Source organism: Drosophila virilis, chromosome 5, assembly GCF_030788295.1.
Source record: "Drosophila virilis strain 15010-1051.87 chromosome 5, Dvir_AGI_RSII-ME, whole genome shotgun sequence".
NCBI lineage: Eukaryota > Metazoa > Arthropoda > Insecta > Diptera > Drosophilidae > Drosophila > Drosophila virilis.
Genome location: NC_091547.1, coordinates 1,350,719 through 1,368,387, shown reverse-complemented (window position 1 = coordinate 1,368,387; position 17,669 = coordinate 1,350,719). Strand labels below are relative to the sequence as shown.

The following is a 17,669-nucleotide window of genomic DNA, read 5'->3' as shown; positions in this document are numbered from 1 at the left end:
TTCAGTTTTGGTTGCTGTTGCTGTTGCTATTTACGGGTGCTCACTGTGCTGTCACACAAAATTATAATAATACAAATTCATAACAATAAAATGTACGCAAATGTATGCATATCACACACACACACACTCAGAATGAGAGTCATTGATATTATTATGCATGGCACATGTATGTGTGTGTGGGTGTATGGGTGGGTGTGTGTGTGTGGGTGTGTGAATGTGAGCCCTTTGCACATTAATTCTTGCCAGCAAATAATCCTAGCACTCATATTCATTACTCATTCTGACACTTTTCAAAACTACGCACAAACAGTCTGACAGACAGGGGGACGGAGAGACAGACATATAAATGCAAATGTTGTCAACCCATATAAAACAGACAAGTTCCGACTCCACCCGAAAATAAAATGAATGAATATGAAAACCCACAGAGCACAACAATGAGATACACACACACACAAGCACACGCACAGGGATTGTGACAGCAGCTCTTTCCCAGGAGACTAACTATCAACATCATTGGTCATCAGCACGTCACTTGTAATTGTCTGTGTGTGTGTGTGTGTGTGTGTGTGTGTGTGTATGTATGTGTGGGCGCATTTAAGCTAACGCTAAATATAAGGACTGAGCATGGGACTTATTATCGAGCTACAGCTCGACACGAGCACAAAACATGCACTTGCAAAATAGTTCAAGTTAATTTTTTTTAGGAGTTTTTTATAAACTACATTTATATAGATTTTTGCGACAGACAAACTCTAGACTTTCTTGTCTAGACATTTTTTTTAACAACTCCATCTCTCTTGGTAGAAATTTTATTAACAGGTATATGGAAATGTTGCTGCTTTGTTCAAATATTGGCCAAGATTTGCTCTAACTTTATCTGAGGCCTGAATCCCCTCGTGGCTATTTCGTGCCAAAAGCACGAACTCGTCCATCTCTAACAGCTGCGTCAAAGGTCTAATTCCCAACCCGCTACAACCTACAAACCTGCAACATTTTAAGTTTTGGCCAACACGTTGAGAGTTTATAAATTTTATAAATGATGCCTTTTGCCCACAAATGTATGCTACACATTTTGCCAGCTCTCTCTCTCTTCCTTTCTCCCTCTGTGTGTGCGTGTATGATTTCAAATTAGTTGACTTACAAATGGACGCGCCGAGTTGTTGTAGCCACAACCAATGTGCTGGCTGTCCGGTTGATGATGAGCCAGAGAAGTTTTCGTCACTGTCTGCAAATAGGGCGAATTGGCCTGGGGCAGGTTGCCGGTGGGCGTCACATGTGGGCGCCAGGTGGAGCCGCCGCTGTATGTCAGGTTAGAGGGATAATAGAGTTGACATTGGCAACACTTTGCTGGCACTGAACACTTACCGCTGCACTGTGATGACAAAATTGTTGCCCGAGCGCACCACAATGTCCTGGGCATCCTTGTGACGAAAATTGAAGACATCAACGTCGTTGATCTTGATGACTGCGTCGCCCGGCTGCAGGCCAGCCTGCTCCGAAAGGCTGCCCGAGTTGACCTGCAAAGGGGCAAGAGCAGAAATGAATAGAAAATAAGTCACAGTTGCTCACTAACAATCAATCAGTCAGTCAATCAATCAATCAATCACTCAGTTGTTGTCTCAAATCAAAAGTTGTCATCAGCAGCTCGAGTGCAATTCAATTGCTACCTCGCGCATAAATCAATCCAAAGGCGAGCCATAAAAAACGTCTAACGAAATGCAGCCGGAGCCAAAAGTAAATGAATTTATTTTGTACTGCCCGCTGGAATTATGAAGCGCCGGCCGAAAACGCCAGTTCCGTTGTGGCCACGCAAGCTGTGTTCCCATTTTCCCTTTTCAGATTTTCCCCAGCAACAACAGCAACAACAAGTTTAGTTTATAGGCGTTGTTTTTGCGCCTGGTTTTCATTTATTTATTTGCCGCCGCGTCTGCTGGGAAATTGTGCGCACCAAAAGCCATAAATTTACCGACGATTAAAATCGCAAAAGTTCCACACAACAGACGCTGCAATTCGTGGCCATTTCTCATGTATGCGCATAGACAGAGAGGCAGGGAGAGGGGCAGGCGCAGCAACTAGGCGCAGGGCTTGTACTAAGCAAACAAAACAAAACTGCCACGCCTTAAATTCCACTACTTCGGCTTAATTAAAGCTGCTTCGCTTTAATCAAGCTTAAAACAAACCTCAAACATGCGGCGCAGGCTAAATTGCGGCTCCTGTTGCACTTGGCTTAGGTCTACGCTCGTGTCTTATGCCGCATGCCACATACCGCACTATACCCCACTCTGAGCCTGCCACGTGGCTAGGCTCAGGTGTACGGCCGAAAATTATGCGCGCCCTGCACGTATCCACTTTGGCAAATTGTCTGTTTATCCGACTACCAGCCCCGGCAGCCCAGTCAGTCGACTCTCAGCTCTCAACTCTCGACTGTCGAATGCGGCCGGTTTATATTTACACAAAAAGCAGCACACACAACCACATAGACACACACACACGCGTGTGTGGTTGACTGCATAAATATTTCATTGGCATGTTCGCCAAGCGAGACACCTAAATTTTGTAATATTTACAAAGTTGCTAAAAATGTGGCGCCCCAACAAACCAATGCCAAAACCTGAAGCACAACCCGAACCCAACCTCAAGCCCCAACCGAAACTCCAACCCAAAACCTCAACCAAAACCAGAGCCAGAGCCAACCGAGCGGGCAAACGACAGGCCCCAAAAATTCAAGCAAAATCGCGCGTTGCTCTCAATTTTTGCTGTTGACATGTTCATTTTCTTGTCGAAAATTGAAAATTGGTCGGACGCTGAGGTGTTTTGCAGTCAGCGACAAATAAGACAGAGACAGCAACAACGAGACATGGATGGAAAGAGAGAGAGAGAGAAAGAGAGACAGGTAGAGAGGGTAGGAGGGGGAATCAAAGTATGCGCTGCCTCGCATTTTGTTTTTATTGGCTTGACACAAGTTCTACCCCTTTCAAATGGAGCGTACTGCGCATACTGGACTGCTTGAACCAACATTTCACAAATATGAAACCTTAAAAAGAAAAAGCGTTGGTTCAAATCATTTATATATATTGAAAAGTTTCGTTGAAATATTATTGGTGCAAAACAACTCTATCAAAACAACAAAAAAACTCTATCTGTGACTGATTGACTGCCTGCCCAAGCAAAAGCTAGGAAGTCAAAGCTGTTGTTGACGCTTCTTTTCGAATCGTAAGTAGATGGGGCTTCGGAAAATTCAATTATTTTTTTATTTATATCTTTTGTTGTATATCTCTATGTCTATAGAATATTATCAATGTTTTATAGGGTATACAAGTGCGTGGAAGCTCTATCTGTGTCCGAAGTTTTTTTCTGTTCGCCAGCAAATTGCATGTCACAAAAGTGCGCTTGGATTTGGATTGAGTGTGACTGTGTCTGTGTGTGTGTGTGTTTTGTGTGGCTTTGGAATATTGACATTTGCACAGTTTTATGAGTACCTGCGATCAACATGCGCCCCGCCCAAAAATGTTTGCTCGGCTGTCTGGTCGGCTGTTTCTATGGCTCTCTCTGGCTGGGTTACTGTGTCTGTTTTGTGGTTTGGTGGTGCGCTTGTTAGACATTTGTCAGCTTTATAGCATTTGTGGCCAGCCGCCAATTGACAAGGCATTTGTTTTCCCATGACTTATGAGTGTGTTGGCGGTCGGCGATGGCGAGGTTAGGGCAGGCCAAGTGAATTACCATAAAACTTGGCCCCAACATGTCGAGCATTAATATCAGTTGTGTCCCAGCTCTTGTGCTCCAGTTCCCACAGTCCCCAGGCCTGGACGACCTGCTGCCATTTGGAGGCCAGCCAGGACACATTATGCGCCCCTCTGAGCGCATTACATGTGTAGCCACGTTTGGGCAAATGATGATTTATACGGGCCAGGACAGGCAGCTCGGCAGCCAGGCAGACCGGGTCCCGTGGACCTACCCCCAGGCTGTCAGGCGTTGTCCAGCCGCACCTCCTGCTTCCGCTTCAGCTGCTGATAAGTATAAAACACACTCGGCCGACATTTTCATTTTCATTTAGCAGCAAATGCTGTGAAAATATTTTAACTGCATTATTTTAGCATTTGTCGTGGCATGTATTTAGCATTTGGCTGTGCAGAGCACTTGGAATTATAAATATGCACAGCGCCCAACCCAGCTCAGCTCAGATCGTGTCCTGGGGCTCCGAGCATTTCCATTACTGCTGTCACAGCAAATTTCTAGAATTTAAAGTGCTTCAAGACAATAGACAGCCCTGTAAATGCAAATAACAAATTAAATTTAATGGCCGGACAGCAAAATGCTCGTAATCAAGTCAACTAATCCGTTCAAGTGCATTCAAATTGAGATTCATTTAGCACGACTGCCAGATGCTCTGCTCGGCTGTGCAGCAATCCAACCGAATGGTCATACTAGCTGCCAAGCCACGCCCACTTTTGTCAATTACATACACTTGCATAAGCCGAACATATCCTTTAACACTCACTTCAGTTGCTTGACAAGGTGGAAGACGAGAAGCAGCACATTTTGCTGCCTGAAAACCACACACACACGCACACACACATAAATACACAGTGTGTGTGTGTGTGTGCAGCATGCAAAATATTTATGTTGATAAATCAAGTTTGCTTTTGTGGATTAGGTGTATCTAAAATAAATTGAATTTGTGGCGTAAATTAAGGCCAAACAAAAGGCAAGGCACAAGACTTGCCAAGTTATGAAGTTGTTTAATTGAAAATAAATCAGTTTAAAGGCAACACGACGAACATGCACAAACTCCATTTGCCAGGCGAGCATAGTTTTTGGCCAAACGCTTGCATTGTTTATCTTTACTCTCCTACCCCATTTACCGCCTTTTGCGACCCCTCTTCTGCCGTCTGTGTGCCATAAAAAACAGAACCCGGAATGCTCGTAAGTAGAACGAGCTACGCTGAAGAGCTGCGCCCGAGATAAAATGCTTGGGATACGAAATACTGCGGAAATGCAGCGCAAATACAATGAATCTCAATGTATATGAATATGCATGGCCATCACTCATACGCCCCTTTCTCTCCCTGCCCACTTCCCACTACCCACATCCCGTTCAGTCTCTTGTTGCCAGCTCTAAATCACCCAAAGCCGCTGCGGTTGGTTTTCCGTCACAACAGCAAATGTTGGCCGCAGCACTTGACCAATCTGGCAGCAAAAAAAAAGAAAAATAAATACAAAAAAAATCATTGCACTTGCAAACTTGGCAAATGAAGAGGACTCAGCCGCGATCCGCTCCGTAGACCACGCCCTTTGCGACCCCAAGGGTCCATAATAAAATTGCGCTGACCAAGCAAAACAATCAAATTCAGCGAGCTGTTAATGCGGCAAAGTAAATACAATGTTGGCAACTCCTTCGGGCCGTGCTCCATATCAGCTGCAGCTTAACCAGCTCTTTTAACTAGTTCATTTCAGAGGCGTCTCCAGATACGAAGGAGAGAGCTGGGGGAGGGGGGGGGGGGGCGTTGTTAACGCGCAACACTCGAAGAGTATTCATATTCAATAATCACAGACGGTACTCTCGCATTTCGCCTTGGCCTGGCTGCATGCCATCCAATTGCCAACATTTTGGACACGTTTTTTCTTCGCTGGCCGAGCAGGACTCAACAGCTGACCCGAAAGTTCCAAGCGTCACAGGAATTATTTATTTATTGGCCAAAAAAAAGGGGGAGCACTCAGCAGCAACAGCAATCGTTGTAGCAGCAACCATTAAGCGGAACAGGCGCCCAAAGTTCAATTCTGGCTGCTTTGACATAGCTACAACAACAACTGCAACTGCAACTGCTACAAAAACCACAACAACAACAAGAGGAACAACAACAACATTGTGGAGCACGCAAACTGTCAGCAACATTTATAAATTATGATTGCAATCAACGTGCCACAAAGCGCTCGCAGGGCGAGCGGACAAGTTGCCAGTTGCTTTTATTTTTGTTTTTTATTCATATCTATTTTTTTTTTTTTTGGCTGAAATGACAGACGCAGTTACACACACAAACACACACACACACGGGCGCGCACAACAAACGTGGCAATTTATATAAATGTTGCATATTCATAACTAGTAATGGAAAAACTTTGCACAATGAAATTATTGTGGCCAATGCGAGCGGAAATTTGTGCGCAGCTAATGAATGAGAGCTAGAGGCAGGGCAGGAAGAGGGGGAGACGGACAGTGACTGGCCAGTGACTGGATCTGCCCAGCGGGCAGCCTGTCTCATGTCTATTCCCTGCGTGGGCAGCTCCTCCTGCCAGAGTGAGGCCAGAGAGCAACTGCAACGGCAGCTCATTTATCTTTGGGGCATTATCAACAGCTCCGGCATCGGGTTTTTGGTGGCACAGTGTGCAATCCATGGTTAGCTGACAGCTGTGCATGTGTGTGGCAACACCTTCGAATACGTATGAATACACTCATTCGCGAGAGCTGCTGAAAAATGACAGCTGCTACGGGCTGATCGGGCTGCAAGCTGATCACAAATAATTGTGAGATGTGGCTGAGGAAACGGAATGGATTACCGAATGCACTGTGAGAAATGAAGTGCAACAAAATTTACAACTAAATTGAGTCAAGCAAGTGCTTGCTTGGTTAGATTTCATCTGATAATATTTAAGTAAATGTAAGTTATTTCATTGACATTCATTTATTATTTGCTTTCTTCAAAAAATAAGAGAAATGAACATATTTTTCGCTCAGTGTACAGACTCCTGCACAGCTTGAAGCAGCAATTGCCGAGTCGCTTTAATTTAACTAAAGCTCGGCTCAAATGGCGTTCACGTTGCGATTAGTTTGCCTCGTGTTCACAATTGCAACTAAAATTTCAATAATTGTCACATGTCGCAGCGCATTAAATTTCTTGATTAAACCAAGTCGAGTCAAATCGTGTCGAGGGTCGAGTTAAGAAATCGCGTTCCTGGCACCTGGCATCTGACACAGACCCAGGCACACGTAATGTGCTGCTGGCAGAAAGGGTTCATTAGGCAGAATGCTTGCCGACACCGGATACCAGCAGGATATGGGTTAATAAGACACAAGACGCGCTAAAGTGACAAACGCCAGGATGCTACGATGCCAGCCCAAGCCCTAGACTAAGCCCCTGTCATGCCATGCCCCGATGCCCCCCAGCATCTGCTGCATGGAAAGTCATTAGAGTTTCCTCTGCGGGAGGGGTGTTAGTTGCCCGTACTGCTGCGCAGGTGGTAAATATTGCCAAAGCGCCAGGCTGACTGCAAAAATACAGACACACACACACACTCGCATACCTATACAATTCACCAGGGGCGGGCCGGAGCTGAGGGCGTGGCATGCGTAGTGCGTCAACAACAGGCAACTGCCGCAACGCAAACAAGATTAATTAAGGAATGTAAATTTCGTCAAATTACTCGCCATTGTTTTGTGTGTGCGTGCGTTTGTGTGTGTGTTTGCGAGTGTGTGTGTGTGTGTGTGTGTGTGTGCTGACTGCTTTGAAAGGATGTTGAGATTTTTTCCATTAACAATATCATCAATGGGTGGTGTTTTTGAATGTTTCGCCCTTCGCGGACAAGGTCGAGCTCTTCCTATGTCGCGCGGTTCGCGGTCTGAACTGAGAGGTTGAAAGGCGTGTGCAGCTTTATTTTGGGAATTAGACGGATTTTTGACGGGCCAGCCCGCGGGCCACCCACCGCCAGCTTTTCAATTTCACTCGTCAACTCGCCTCAGAGGGTTGGCCAAAAATTTTTAATTAGTGTCGTCGTCGCTGACGTTCTCGCTGACAACGCATGCGGTCTGGTCTGGGCCATGGGCCGGCCCCCAGTGCCCAGTTTACCCTTTGTGTATTGTGTCAAAAGCATGCATAAATTATTATTATTATTTTGCCTCTTCTAATGAAGCCTGAAACAAGCAAGCACAAGATTATACAACTTGATGCCCAAACAAGAGTGAGAGTGTTCTAGAATGTGGAGTGTGGACGTAGATATTCGCAATGTTTAATATTCTTGAGCTGCATGGAATAGAGAACTACATGCATATTAAATTTATGGCAGAAAGACATCCCATTCTTCGAGCTATGCCTGAACATATTGATCGATATATCGATAATGCACAACATATTGAGCAAATATTTTAATTTATTTTGCGTGTGGTATAAGAGCATATGTATATTAAATTTAAAGTCTATAGCTCTTATACTACTCGAACTCGGCTGATCTAGAATGTATGTATATTAAATTTGGTCGGCCTGTGTCTGCCTGCCACATACATGTACCCTAGGGCATAAAAACATTCTAGAATATCCTGCGCAAAATGGGATGAGATATCCAGTTGCATGGTATGTAAGAGGTTTTTTAATGATTACACCCTTTACTCGAAAAAAAAATATAACAATTCGAATACATTTGGGCTATTAGCTGGGCACATGTGAACAGGTCTATTCGCAGAATTAGGTGATTAGGTGAGAGGATGTGGGAAATACTCGCAAGTAAAGTTGGCAAACTAAAGCAATTAGTGCTGGAACATGTGCGTGTCGGACAGTTGGAAAACCTAACGCCGCCTACCTGGCGCAGCCGAGTTTTTCCACTCACACACACACACACACACTCGTCCAACATGTGGCTGGTTGTTTACATTTGCGTGCCCAGAGGTCTGGAAAAGACACAGAGAAATCCATCCGCACGCTGCAGTCGTTTTGTACGTGTCGAAATGTGAATCCCGGCAAACAACAAAGTATCTGCAACATGCAACCTGCAACTGCAACGCATTTGTAACTGCAACTTATGTCTGGGCACATGCATTGTTCGTTCGTTTGTTTGTTTATTTTGTTTGTCATGGATTTACTGTGTCAGTGGGCCAGCAATTGGGTCGGGCCCGCGGTTCTTTTAGCTAAAATAAACTCCTAGTCAAAAGCAGCAGGAAATGTCGGTTGCCTGCCGCTAGACCCCTTCCAACTTCCTATCCACCCGTTCTCCATACGCACAAATTCTCTTCTGTTTGATGTTTTCATTTGCTGTGAAAATTATTTTACTGCTTCATTAGTTGATATACATATGTGCATGTATATTAGATGGAGAGCTGGACCTGGCCAAAAACCACCACCACCACCAGCAGCATTAAAGAATCCATCAATCAACGGGCAGGGCAGCGCGTGTAAACGAAATTCTGACAGCCATGAAATCGTGTAAACGCAATCTCAGCTGCACTCTCACAGACTCCGCTGCGAGCCAAAAACCAGGCGGGTTCTGCTGCCCGTCTGTTATCTGAGTGTGACGGACAGACAGACAGACAGAGCGACATGAATGATGGCACTCAAATTACATTAAATGGAATTTCAATTGAGGCAAAGACGAGCAAATCCTCCTACGCCTGATATCAGCCGCTGACAAGACAATGCCCCAGCGGCAACAAGAGCTGTAAATGGCATTTACATGTTCGCTGTCATAAGCCAATAGGCCGTTCCCCTCACCCTCCTTCCACTCAACCACCACTCACATTCCACACTCATTTGTCTCTTTAATGAATCAGCAGCAGATACAGATACAACTACAGATACAGATACAAATGCGGCTATATAGATACAAATGCGGCTGCACTCTGGCCATTGCAGTCATCAGGAGCTGCAATCAGACAAATGCAATTAGGATTTGACGACGCTTCGTGTGCCGCATTCTAAGCAGAATTGGCGAGCTGCGGCGGCATTTTGACTTGGACTCTTTGGCTCGTTGTCGTCATTGGGGACAGACAGACACATTGTGCCATTGTCAATGTGAAGAGGGAACTGCAATTGTTTCGCCCGACGCGCCACTCCTGGGACTCCACATGAAAGACAAAGAGCCCGCTCGCCGATACCAAAAACCGATCAACAACAATGCGGAGGGCATAATAAAATTTGCTTGGCTAAGCAACAAAATGTGGCAGCAACACTTGGAAAACAGAAATGCAAGCTGATGACGGGGCATGTGGCATGACAAAAAAAGTGAGCTTAAAGCGAAGCGCAAAATCTTAATTATTTTTTATGCCGCATTTAAATTTCATTTTTCATTTCTTTGACAGAACTAAATCGATTTCTTAAACTATACTTTGTGTGAAGGAATGAAAATGGTTTGGACTATTTTTAGTTCTTTTTGTTGCTTGAAGCTTGCAATTCTCAACCAGTTAGAGCTTAGGCAGGCTTGAAATCCTAGAGTCGATGGTAAGGTATATTCATGAATGAGAAATTGAAGCTACTTAAAGTAGTTGAAACACCCTGCGACCTACTCATTGTTATTATTTTTTTTTTTTTTTGTAATTAATGGTTTGCTTGTAAGCTTCTTTGAACTGAAGTCTTAGTGAATGCTCTGGCAAGAAATAATGATCGCGTAACTCAACTTAAACTCTTCTGCTCCCTTAACCTATTCTTATTTTGCTCAAGTTTTGTGCTCTTTGCCAGACAAATCCTTGCTCAACTGTTGTTCAAATGTATCTCATCTTCAAATCAAGTGTCTTTTAGAGTCTTTTATACAGAGAGAGGAACACTTAATGATTTCGGCTCTCAATTAAATATTTAACTTTAAGAAATGCAATTTCAATTAGCGCTACAACAAATTTACCCATTAGCGTTGAGCGCTAGATTTGTGCCAATTGTAAAATTGCTGCTACAAAATGAAGAAGCACAGCAGAAGCAACAGGAACAACAACAGCAGCAGGAACAATAACAACAACAATGAAACGAGTAAAAACAATGTTGGCCAAGAATCGGACACCCGCTCGCCGCTCACTCACTCAAAATCATTACGTGATTAAGGTCCCCATTACGGCGGACAGCAAAAATAGAAAACTAGAGCATCGCACACAGACAGCAGAGCGAGGGGTGTTAGTAGGGGTAGAAACTGGGCTGGGCTGGTCTAGAGCGAGGCGGAGGAGCGAGGAGGGGCAGCGGCGACCGCAATTGCTCTCTGCACGGCTTTTGGTAAAAATAAAATACACCAAATAGAAATAAATAAATCAACTCGAGCAAAATACAAAAAAAAAAAAAAAAGAAAAAGAAAAAGAAACAGCAGCAAAAGAAAAATACAATTAAAATGAAAAACCGTAAGCACTCTAATTCCGCCAGAGGCAAAGGTGCCGACCCCGACACCGCCCCTCGTTAAGGGTTCAGAGGCAAACCAACACTTGAATTTGTGTGTGCCGCACGAGCGAACGCACAAAATGAGTATCGAAAACAAATTTGCGGATCTAATTAAAAGCTAAATTGCGAGCATTAAACGTTGACGCCGCTCGCCAGTGTCCACGCGCAGCGCAGTTTTGTAGGCGAGTGCAAAATGGCGCTGGCAAAACACAGAAAAGCATTTAAGTTTCTACACTCGCACACACTCAGCCTTTCAACAAGTTGGCAACCAATGCAATTTACGACACAGCCAAAGGATGCAGCGGGCAGGATGCGGGCGGCAGGAAGCAGGCGGCAAGGACAAGCCCATTACTGGGGCAGTAAAAAGAAAAGAAGGTAAAAGAAAAAAAAGTATGCCAAGCCCATGTGCTGACCATCAATGAATCTAGGAGCTAGCGTAGTCCTTGTGGAAATGTGAAAATGCGAATGGCTGGCAAATTGTAAATTAATTGATGAAAGCAACGTTTAGAAGAGACATGGACATGGACAGCAGAGAGCCGCAGCTCAAGTGCAGAACCAGCTCCAGTTTCTGGTGCAGCTTTGGCTCCAGCTGCTGCTGCTCCATTTGCTGGCCACAATATTCGAACTGCATTTGGCATCCTTCAAAGCAAACCTCCAGCCCAGTCCAGTTTCAGCTGGCTGACAAATTGCTGGTAGCAAGATTAATGTTGTGCATTATCTCTTCTCATTTGTCGATTGTCAATGCAACGAGAACTACGACGACCAAGACGACGACGACGACGACGACGACGACGAGGACCAGGCACGGTTTACCTTAATGCCCACCGCCTGCTACCTGACGTCCTCTTTCCCATTTGTCCCATTCCCTTGAATATTTTCAATCGCAATGCCGCTGCCCTGACCCTTGTTCTGTGATTTTCCATTCTCTATCATTGACATTTTTCAATTTGATGCGCGCACTCAAGGCTGCCCTGTGGACTGCTGTTCCAGCTCCCTGCCCATCCCCCAGTCAGGTTTTTTTTTGAATGGCAAATAACATGGCAGGGTAATTTTACTTTTTCCTCTATGTTTTTTTTTTTAATTTTTTATATTAATGGCCCTTCGCCCCGACAGACCTTAATCATTTAAGAGCCTTTTTATTGACAACAGGAACAGAGCATAAAATGATTTTAAAACATTTTTATAACCTTGTCGACTGTATTAAAATTTTGTGGCGAAATGTGTAACTTTTAAAAAGAGATGCATCCGATAAAATTAATTATAGATGTGTGCTTGATTTTTATCAAAGTTAAGTACATGTCTCTGATGGGGTTCCCGTCAAGAGACTTTGCAAAGTCCTTTCTTTTTTTGCAGGCAGTATCAAGCATATCGTTGCCATAGGAAAAATAAAAAATGATTAAGCTTGGCATTTGAGTTTACCATGTTTTCTACATACAAATAAAATCCTAATAATATCCGTTTTTTTAACTTTATCATTATCATTTTAGAATCGGATTCACTTACAAATTTATTTTTTTTTCAGTTAAAAGATTTAGTATTCTTCAGCCTAATCATTTCATATTGCTATAAAAACAGTTCGTCGGTATTAAATGTGTATCAGTAAGGGTATTTCATCTTCGGCATACCGAATTAAACTTCAAGTACATTATATTCTAAGCACATTTTAGCAGCCATATTTGTTGATTTCCTGCCCACTGTTGAATGTTGTCAACGTTGCATGCCACCAATTAGCTGTGGGCATTGTCCCAAGCTGGCTGCTGACCAAAACAATATGCTCAGAAGGCCAGAAACAACTGCCGGGCTAAATCTAAATCCTTGCGACGCACAAAAAATACAAAAAGAGCCGAAAACATTTGGAATTTGCTATGGACTTGCCTCGAACATGAAGCTGCCAACTTTTGCAGCGGCCGAACACAGTGCGGGGCATGCGGCATGCGGCATGCGGCATGAGGAAGTTGAGGTCCGTTATGTGTGGATGGAATTTTTAGGTCTAAATCCTGTCGGGTCATAAAAAGTGCTTATTACATTATCACCTCAAGCGTGGCTGAGCTCTGGCCGTGGCAACTGACACGCCCCTGCACACACACACACACATTCACACATACGCACACACACACTCGCCCTTCGATAGTCTCGATTGAGTCACTCGCACGGGTTGGCTTGATTTTGCTTCTTTTTATTTTCTCCCTCTTTTTGGACTCTGGGCTTAGGCTTTATTATGGCCCTGGCAGCTGCTGCTGCGTTTTTCAATTTTCGCTTTTTGGGCCTTTTAGGTCCTCCACTCCGTAGCGGAGTGGAGTTCACCTGAGCCTTGAGCCGATTTGACTGCGTAGTCATCTCTCCGCCAGCTATTGGCGAATGTTTCGGGGCGCAAAAATGCGAAAAATGTGTAAATTTACGTTGATGTTTTCTTTTTGGCAGCGTTTTCCTGTTTTTCTTTTTTCCGAAATAATAAAAAAAAAATAGAAAAAGAAATAAACCCTGCTGATCCGCTTTGGCGTCGAGTTCATTCAATTTGGATTAAGTCGTTCGTGTTGATTAACGAAATTGACTTTTTTTTTTTGCTTTGGTAACTGCCAAAATCGATTGACGACGGAGCTGTAAAAATTCGGAAAAAGACATCCACGCTGCCAGTAAACAATTTAGAAGGCAATGCCAAAAGACATTTTGCTAAATATTCAATCAATTTGAAATGCATGCGACTGAGGCCAATACAATAAATCACAAAAAAAAAGAATGAAGGAAAATACAAAAAAAAAATATCTCAATTTCCGGCGTTACAAAATATGCGTCATAACAATAAAAAAAATGCGCCAAGCCCCAACAACAAGAACAACACCAGCGGCAACTGCTGTTGCCACGTTTTGCTAAATAACGCAAATAAACAAGACAGGCGACAGGCCATAATATATCATGGCCCAAAGGCGCTTGACGACGACAACGACAACGAGAACGACAACGAAAACGAGGACGTCGAGGACATGGAGCAGCACCAGGACAAGGACGAGCTGCAGGACAGGGGAGCCTCATCATAATGACTGTCAAGGGGAAAACGACTTTGCCTGGCGTCTGTGTCTGTGTCGGTGTCTGCGCTAACTGAGAATCAATGACATATCGTTATAACTAATACGTGCCCGCTGGCCCGGCAAACTGCCATAAAAAATTGTGAAATAAAATATGAATGGGAATAATAATGTTTATTACAGATACATGTCCCACACGCTGGCCCAAACATACACAATAATAACTGTATCATTGACTCGAGCCAAATAGTTACTATTTGTATATATCGACATATAAGTAAACTGATTAATTAGAGCATTTGAAAGCATATGAAAGCCTTCCGCGAGATTTATTTACGAAGCCGAAAAATAATATTTAAATTTAAAAATTGTTGAATACTTATGCTTTGCTGTCAAGAGGGTCAAATAATTGCTAGTCAAATTAATTAAAGGGAAATAAATTAAGCTATTGAAACACATGAAAGCTTGTAGCGTGATTTATTCTCGAAGTAAAATTCATTACGCACATTTGAAAGCCAAAAGCTGCAAGCTTTATATACTTATATTTGGTAATCGTTTAAAAAATGACATTGAATACTTAATCGCTGCTGGTCCAATTGTCCGCTAATTGCCCGGCAGACTAATTTGGCAGCTTAATCCTTTGGCCTGGGCCTGAGACAAAGTAAAAGTGGAAACCTAAACCGTATGCCGCAGGCCATCAACAAACAGAACAAATAAACAAACAGCAGCTGTAAGTTTCCTGTTCGCATAAAGTTTCCTGTCCGGCCACAAGGACTCTCTGCGCTCACGGCTGTGGCTCAGGGCTCAGGGTCAAGCACACGCTAAGGCACTAAAAGCTGTCCGTGCTGTCCGCACGGGGCACTGGCTTAAAGCCGGATATCCACATAATGCCCCACAGGAGTTGCTATCAGCTCCGGCCCTGGCTCCGGCTCCGGCATTGGCCGCATCGTAAGTTGGGCTCATAATTTATTTCGATTACGCCGCTGCACGCAATTTGCGCTGAAAATATCCTTTAAGCACACGCAGCCACAGGCCACAACACACACACGCACACACACACACACACACATTGCGATAAGCGTGCGCACAATTTCCGTTTCCGCTTAGTTACCGTTGTTAGCTGTGTTTCCGAGACTGCGAAAATTCACTAAGCAACAATTAAATCAGCGCACAAATGCAATGAGATCAATTGGAAAATAAAAGCAGATATCAAGAGTACTCTTAAAAAACTGGATTCAATCAAGCCTGCCAGCTAGGCAGGAACCGAACCGGTTCCAGCTCGAAATTTCGATTTATTGTAAAAGATACAAGCGAAAATCTGTAGCCAAACAAATTCTTAATTGTTATACAGTGCGCCAACTCGCCTTGTTCGATTAAAATGCATGTAAAACATGGCTTCAAACGAAGCTAAAGCACAAAGTTCGTATGAACCGTGAACCGAATCAGTGATCATTTTTTTGTTTAGCTTTGCAGCCCTGGCTTGGCTTGTCTTTAAAATTAACCACAAATTAGCAGCTCATATGTTGGATTTATGTAACAAAAACGTTGAACAACTTTACACAATTTCATGTCCCATTTTTGGGGCATGACTCATCGATGGTTACCACGAACTTTGAATCAATTTTGACGGGCCGAGAGACAAAAGACAATATACGATTAACCGCCAGGTAGAGGGAATTGAAACAGAAACTGAATCATTTATCAGGTAGAAGAAGAACAAACTCTGCTGCCATTAGCTGACTAATGGAGAACTCAGCTGGACGCTGGAAAGTGTCTGTCTGTCTGTCTGTGCATCTCTCTGGCCAGTTCTGGTTGGGGGACTCTCGGCCAAGTTAAGCGCTTTAACGTTTACAAAACGTTTGCAGTTAGCTGGTTTTTCGGTGTGTGCGCATTTTACGCTTAGAACTTATAAATATTTATGGCACACTCACACACACACACATAATAATGCAGCGAGTTAAGGTTGAGTTGAGCTTGGCCAATAATTTTGCCAATCCTGCCGCGCAGAACCCAGTCTCCCCCCTCGGATGTTGCTGTAGCTGCTGCTATCAGCGCTCGTAACTCAAGCGTGCAGCTGTGCGAGTGTGCGTGTGTGCATGTGTGTGTATTTTGGGCGCACTGAAGCAAGCATTTTCCACCGAGGGATTTATGTGCACTGACATGCAACTTAAAAGCAAGGACAACAAACGGCTGCAGATAGCGAAGAATGCGCAAAAGACGAAGCTGAGGCAGCAGCTCAAGGAGCAGAACAGCCAAAAGGAGCCCAAGCAGTAGAAGCAACTGGATATTTCCTTATGTGTAAGTGCAGTAGCAGCCAGTCTAAGCTAACAATTGAGAAAAATATGCGAAGCACAAGGATTAGGTGAGGACACACACACATACACCCAAAAATTTATGTGACTTTTGCATGTGGGCCACAGCTGAGGAGTCCGGGAAGTGCGGAAAGAGAAATGCCACAGATATTAGTACGATATCCGGCACAGGCCACAAAATATTCAATAACGTATTAAACAGAGATAGAGACAGAGAGGGAGATAAAGCGCGTCAGAGTGAGACAGAGAGTTGATATGGACAACTCAAGTGAAGCGTGGCAGCTGGGATAAATCTAAATAAGACGTGCTCGAGAATCCTGAACTGAAGTCTGGCAGCCCGCAGCAATTGTGCAATGAAGTGCAATTGGATAGCGATACGAATACAAGTATGAGTATAAGTATGAGTATAAGTATGAGTACGCGTGTGAGTCTGAGTGCCACTTCGACTTGGCCATAGACTTGCCTTTCTGTGCTCGCGAGAGAGATGAGTTAGAGATGAGTTCAAGAAAGCCTTCAGTTAGAGATGGGATCGTGTCGCGAATCCCATAGGAGTTCCCAATAGCAGAGGAATTTCAAGAAAGATCGGAAATACTAATTTTTTTAATGGAAACTATTTTAAAGGCACAAACGCCTGATATTTTGAACTTATTTCAAGAGTCTTTTTATGAAAATATATCAAGGTATTTATCAACAGCTTAAACTCTTTGATGTCACGACTCACGATCGGATGGGAATCGGAATCAGATGTGACGAGAACGAGTTATCCTTCCCGTTCTCATCTCTAATGAAACGTCAGAGTCGTATTACAAGCTCGTGTCACGATACGACCTGTGCTCATCTCCATAGAACGCCATGCTCATTGCTGGCAGAAAACAAAACGGACGTGTAGTCCGCTCGTCGGTTGGCTCGCTCTGCCTTGCTCGCTGGCTGTGGGCGGAAACGGAAACCAGGCAACGTTTATGGCTCGCAGTGGAGCTGATGGAATTGTTGAATCAATTTCCCACACGTTTTAAATGCAATTGCAGTGGCAGCAGAGGCAGCAAGTTTAAAGCGGCAACCGGTAAAAATTGATAAAAAATCAAATGCCACGCAGAGACACTTAATCAATGTCTGCAGCTGGGATCTATATACGCTGGCACTTCCTGGTCATGGTGTTGGGTTATCCTTCTTCTCTCCCGGCCTTAACTTTATCAATTACACCTTTGCAAGTGGCCGCT

The 17,669-nt window shown here is 43.9% G+C and overlaps 1 protein-coding gene across 8 annotated transcripts in view; it reads right to left on the bottom strand.

Annotated features, from left to right (window-relative positions):
- The window catches only part of Zasp52 (Z band alternatively spliced PDZ-motif protein 52), a 60,774-nt gene that overhangs the window by 21,228 nt on the left and 21,877 nt on the right, over positions 1-17,669 (bottom strand). For all 8 annotated transcript variants that reach the window (XM_070209814.1, XM_070209815.1, XM_015168819.3 and 5 more), the window contains exons 4-5: positions 1,369-1,520; positions 1,145-1,301 (exon numbers count right to left, since the gene is read on the bottom strand). In XM_070209814.1, coding sequence (XP_070065915.1) covers positions 1,145-1,301; positions 1,369-1,520 — 309 coding nt within the window. The remainder of the gene's footprint in view (positions 1-1,144; positions 1,302-1,368; positions 1,521-17,669) is intronic.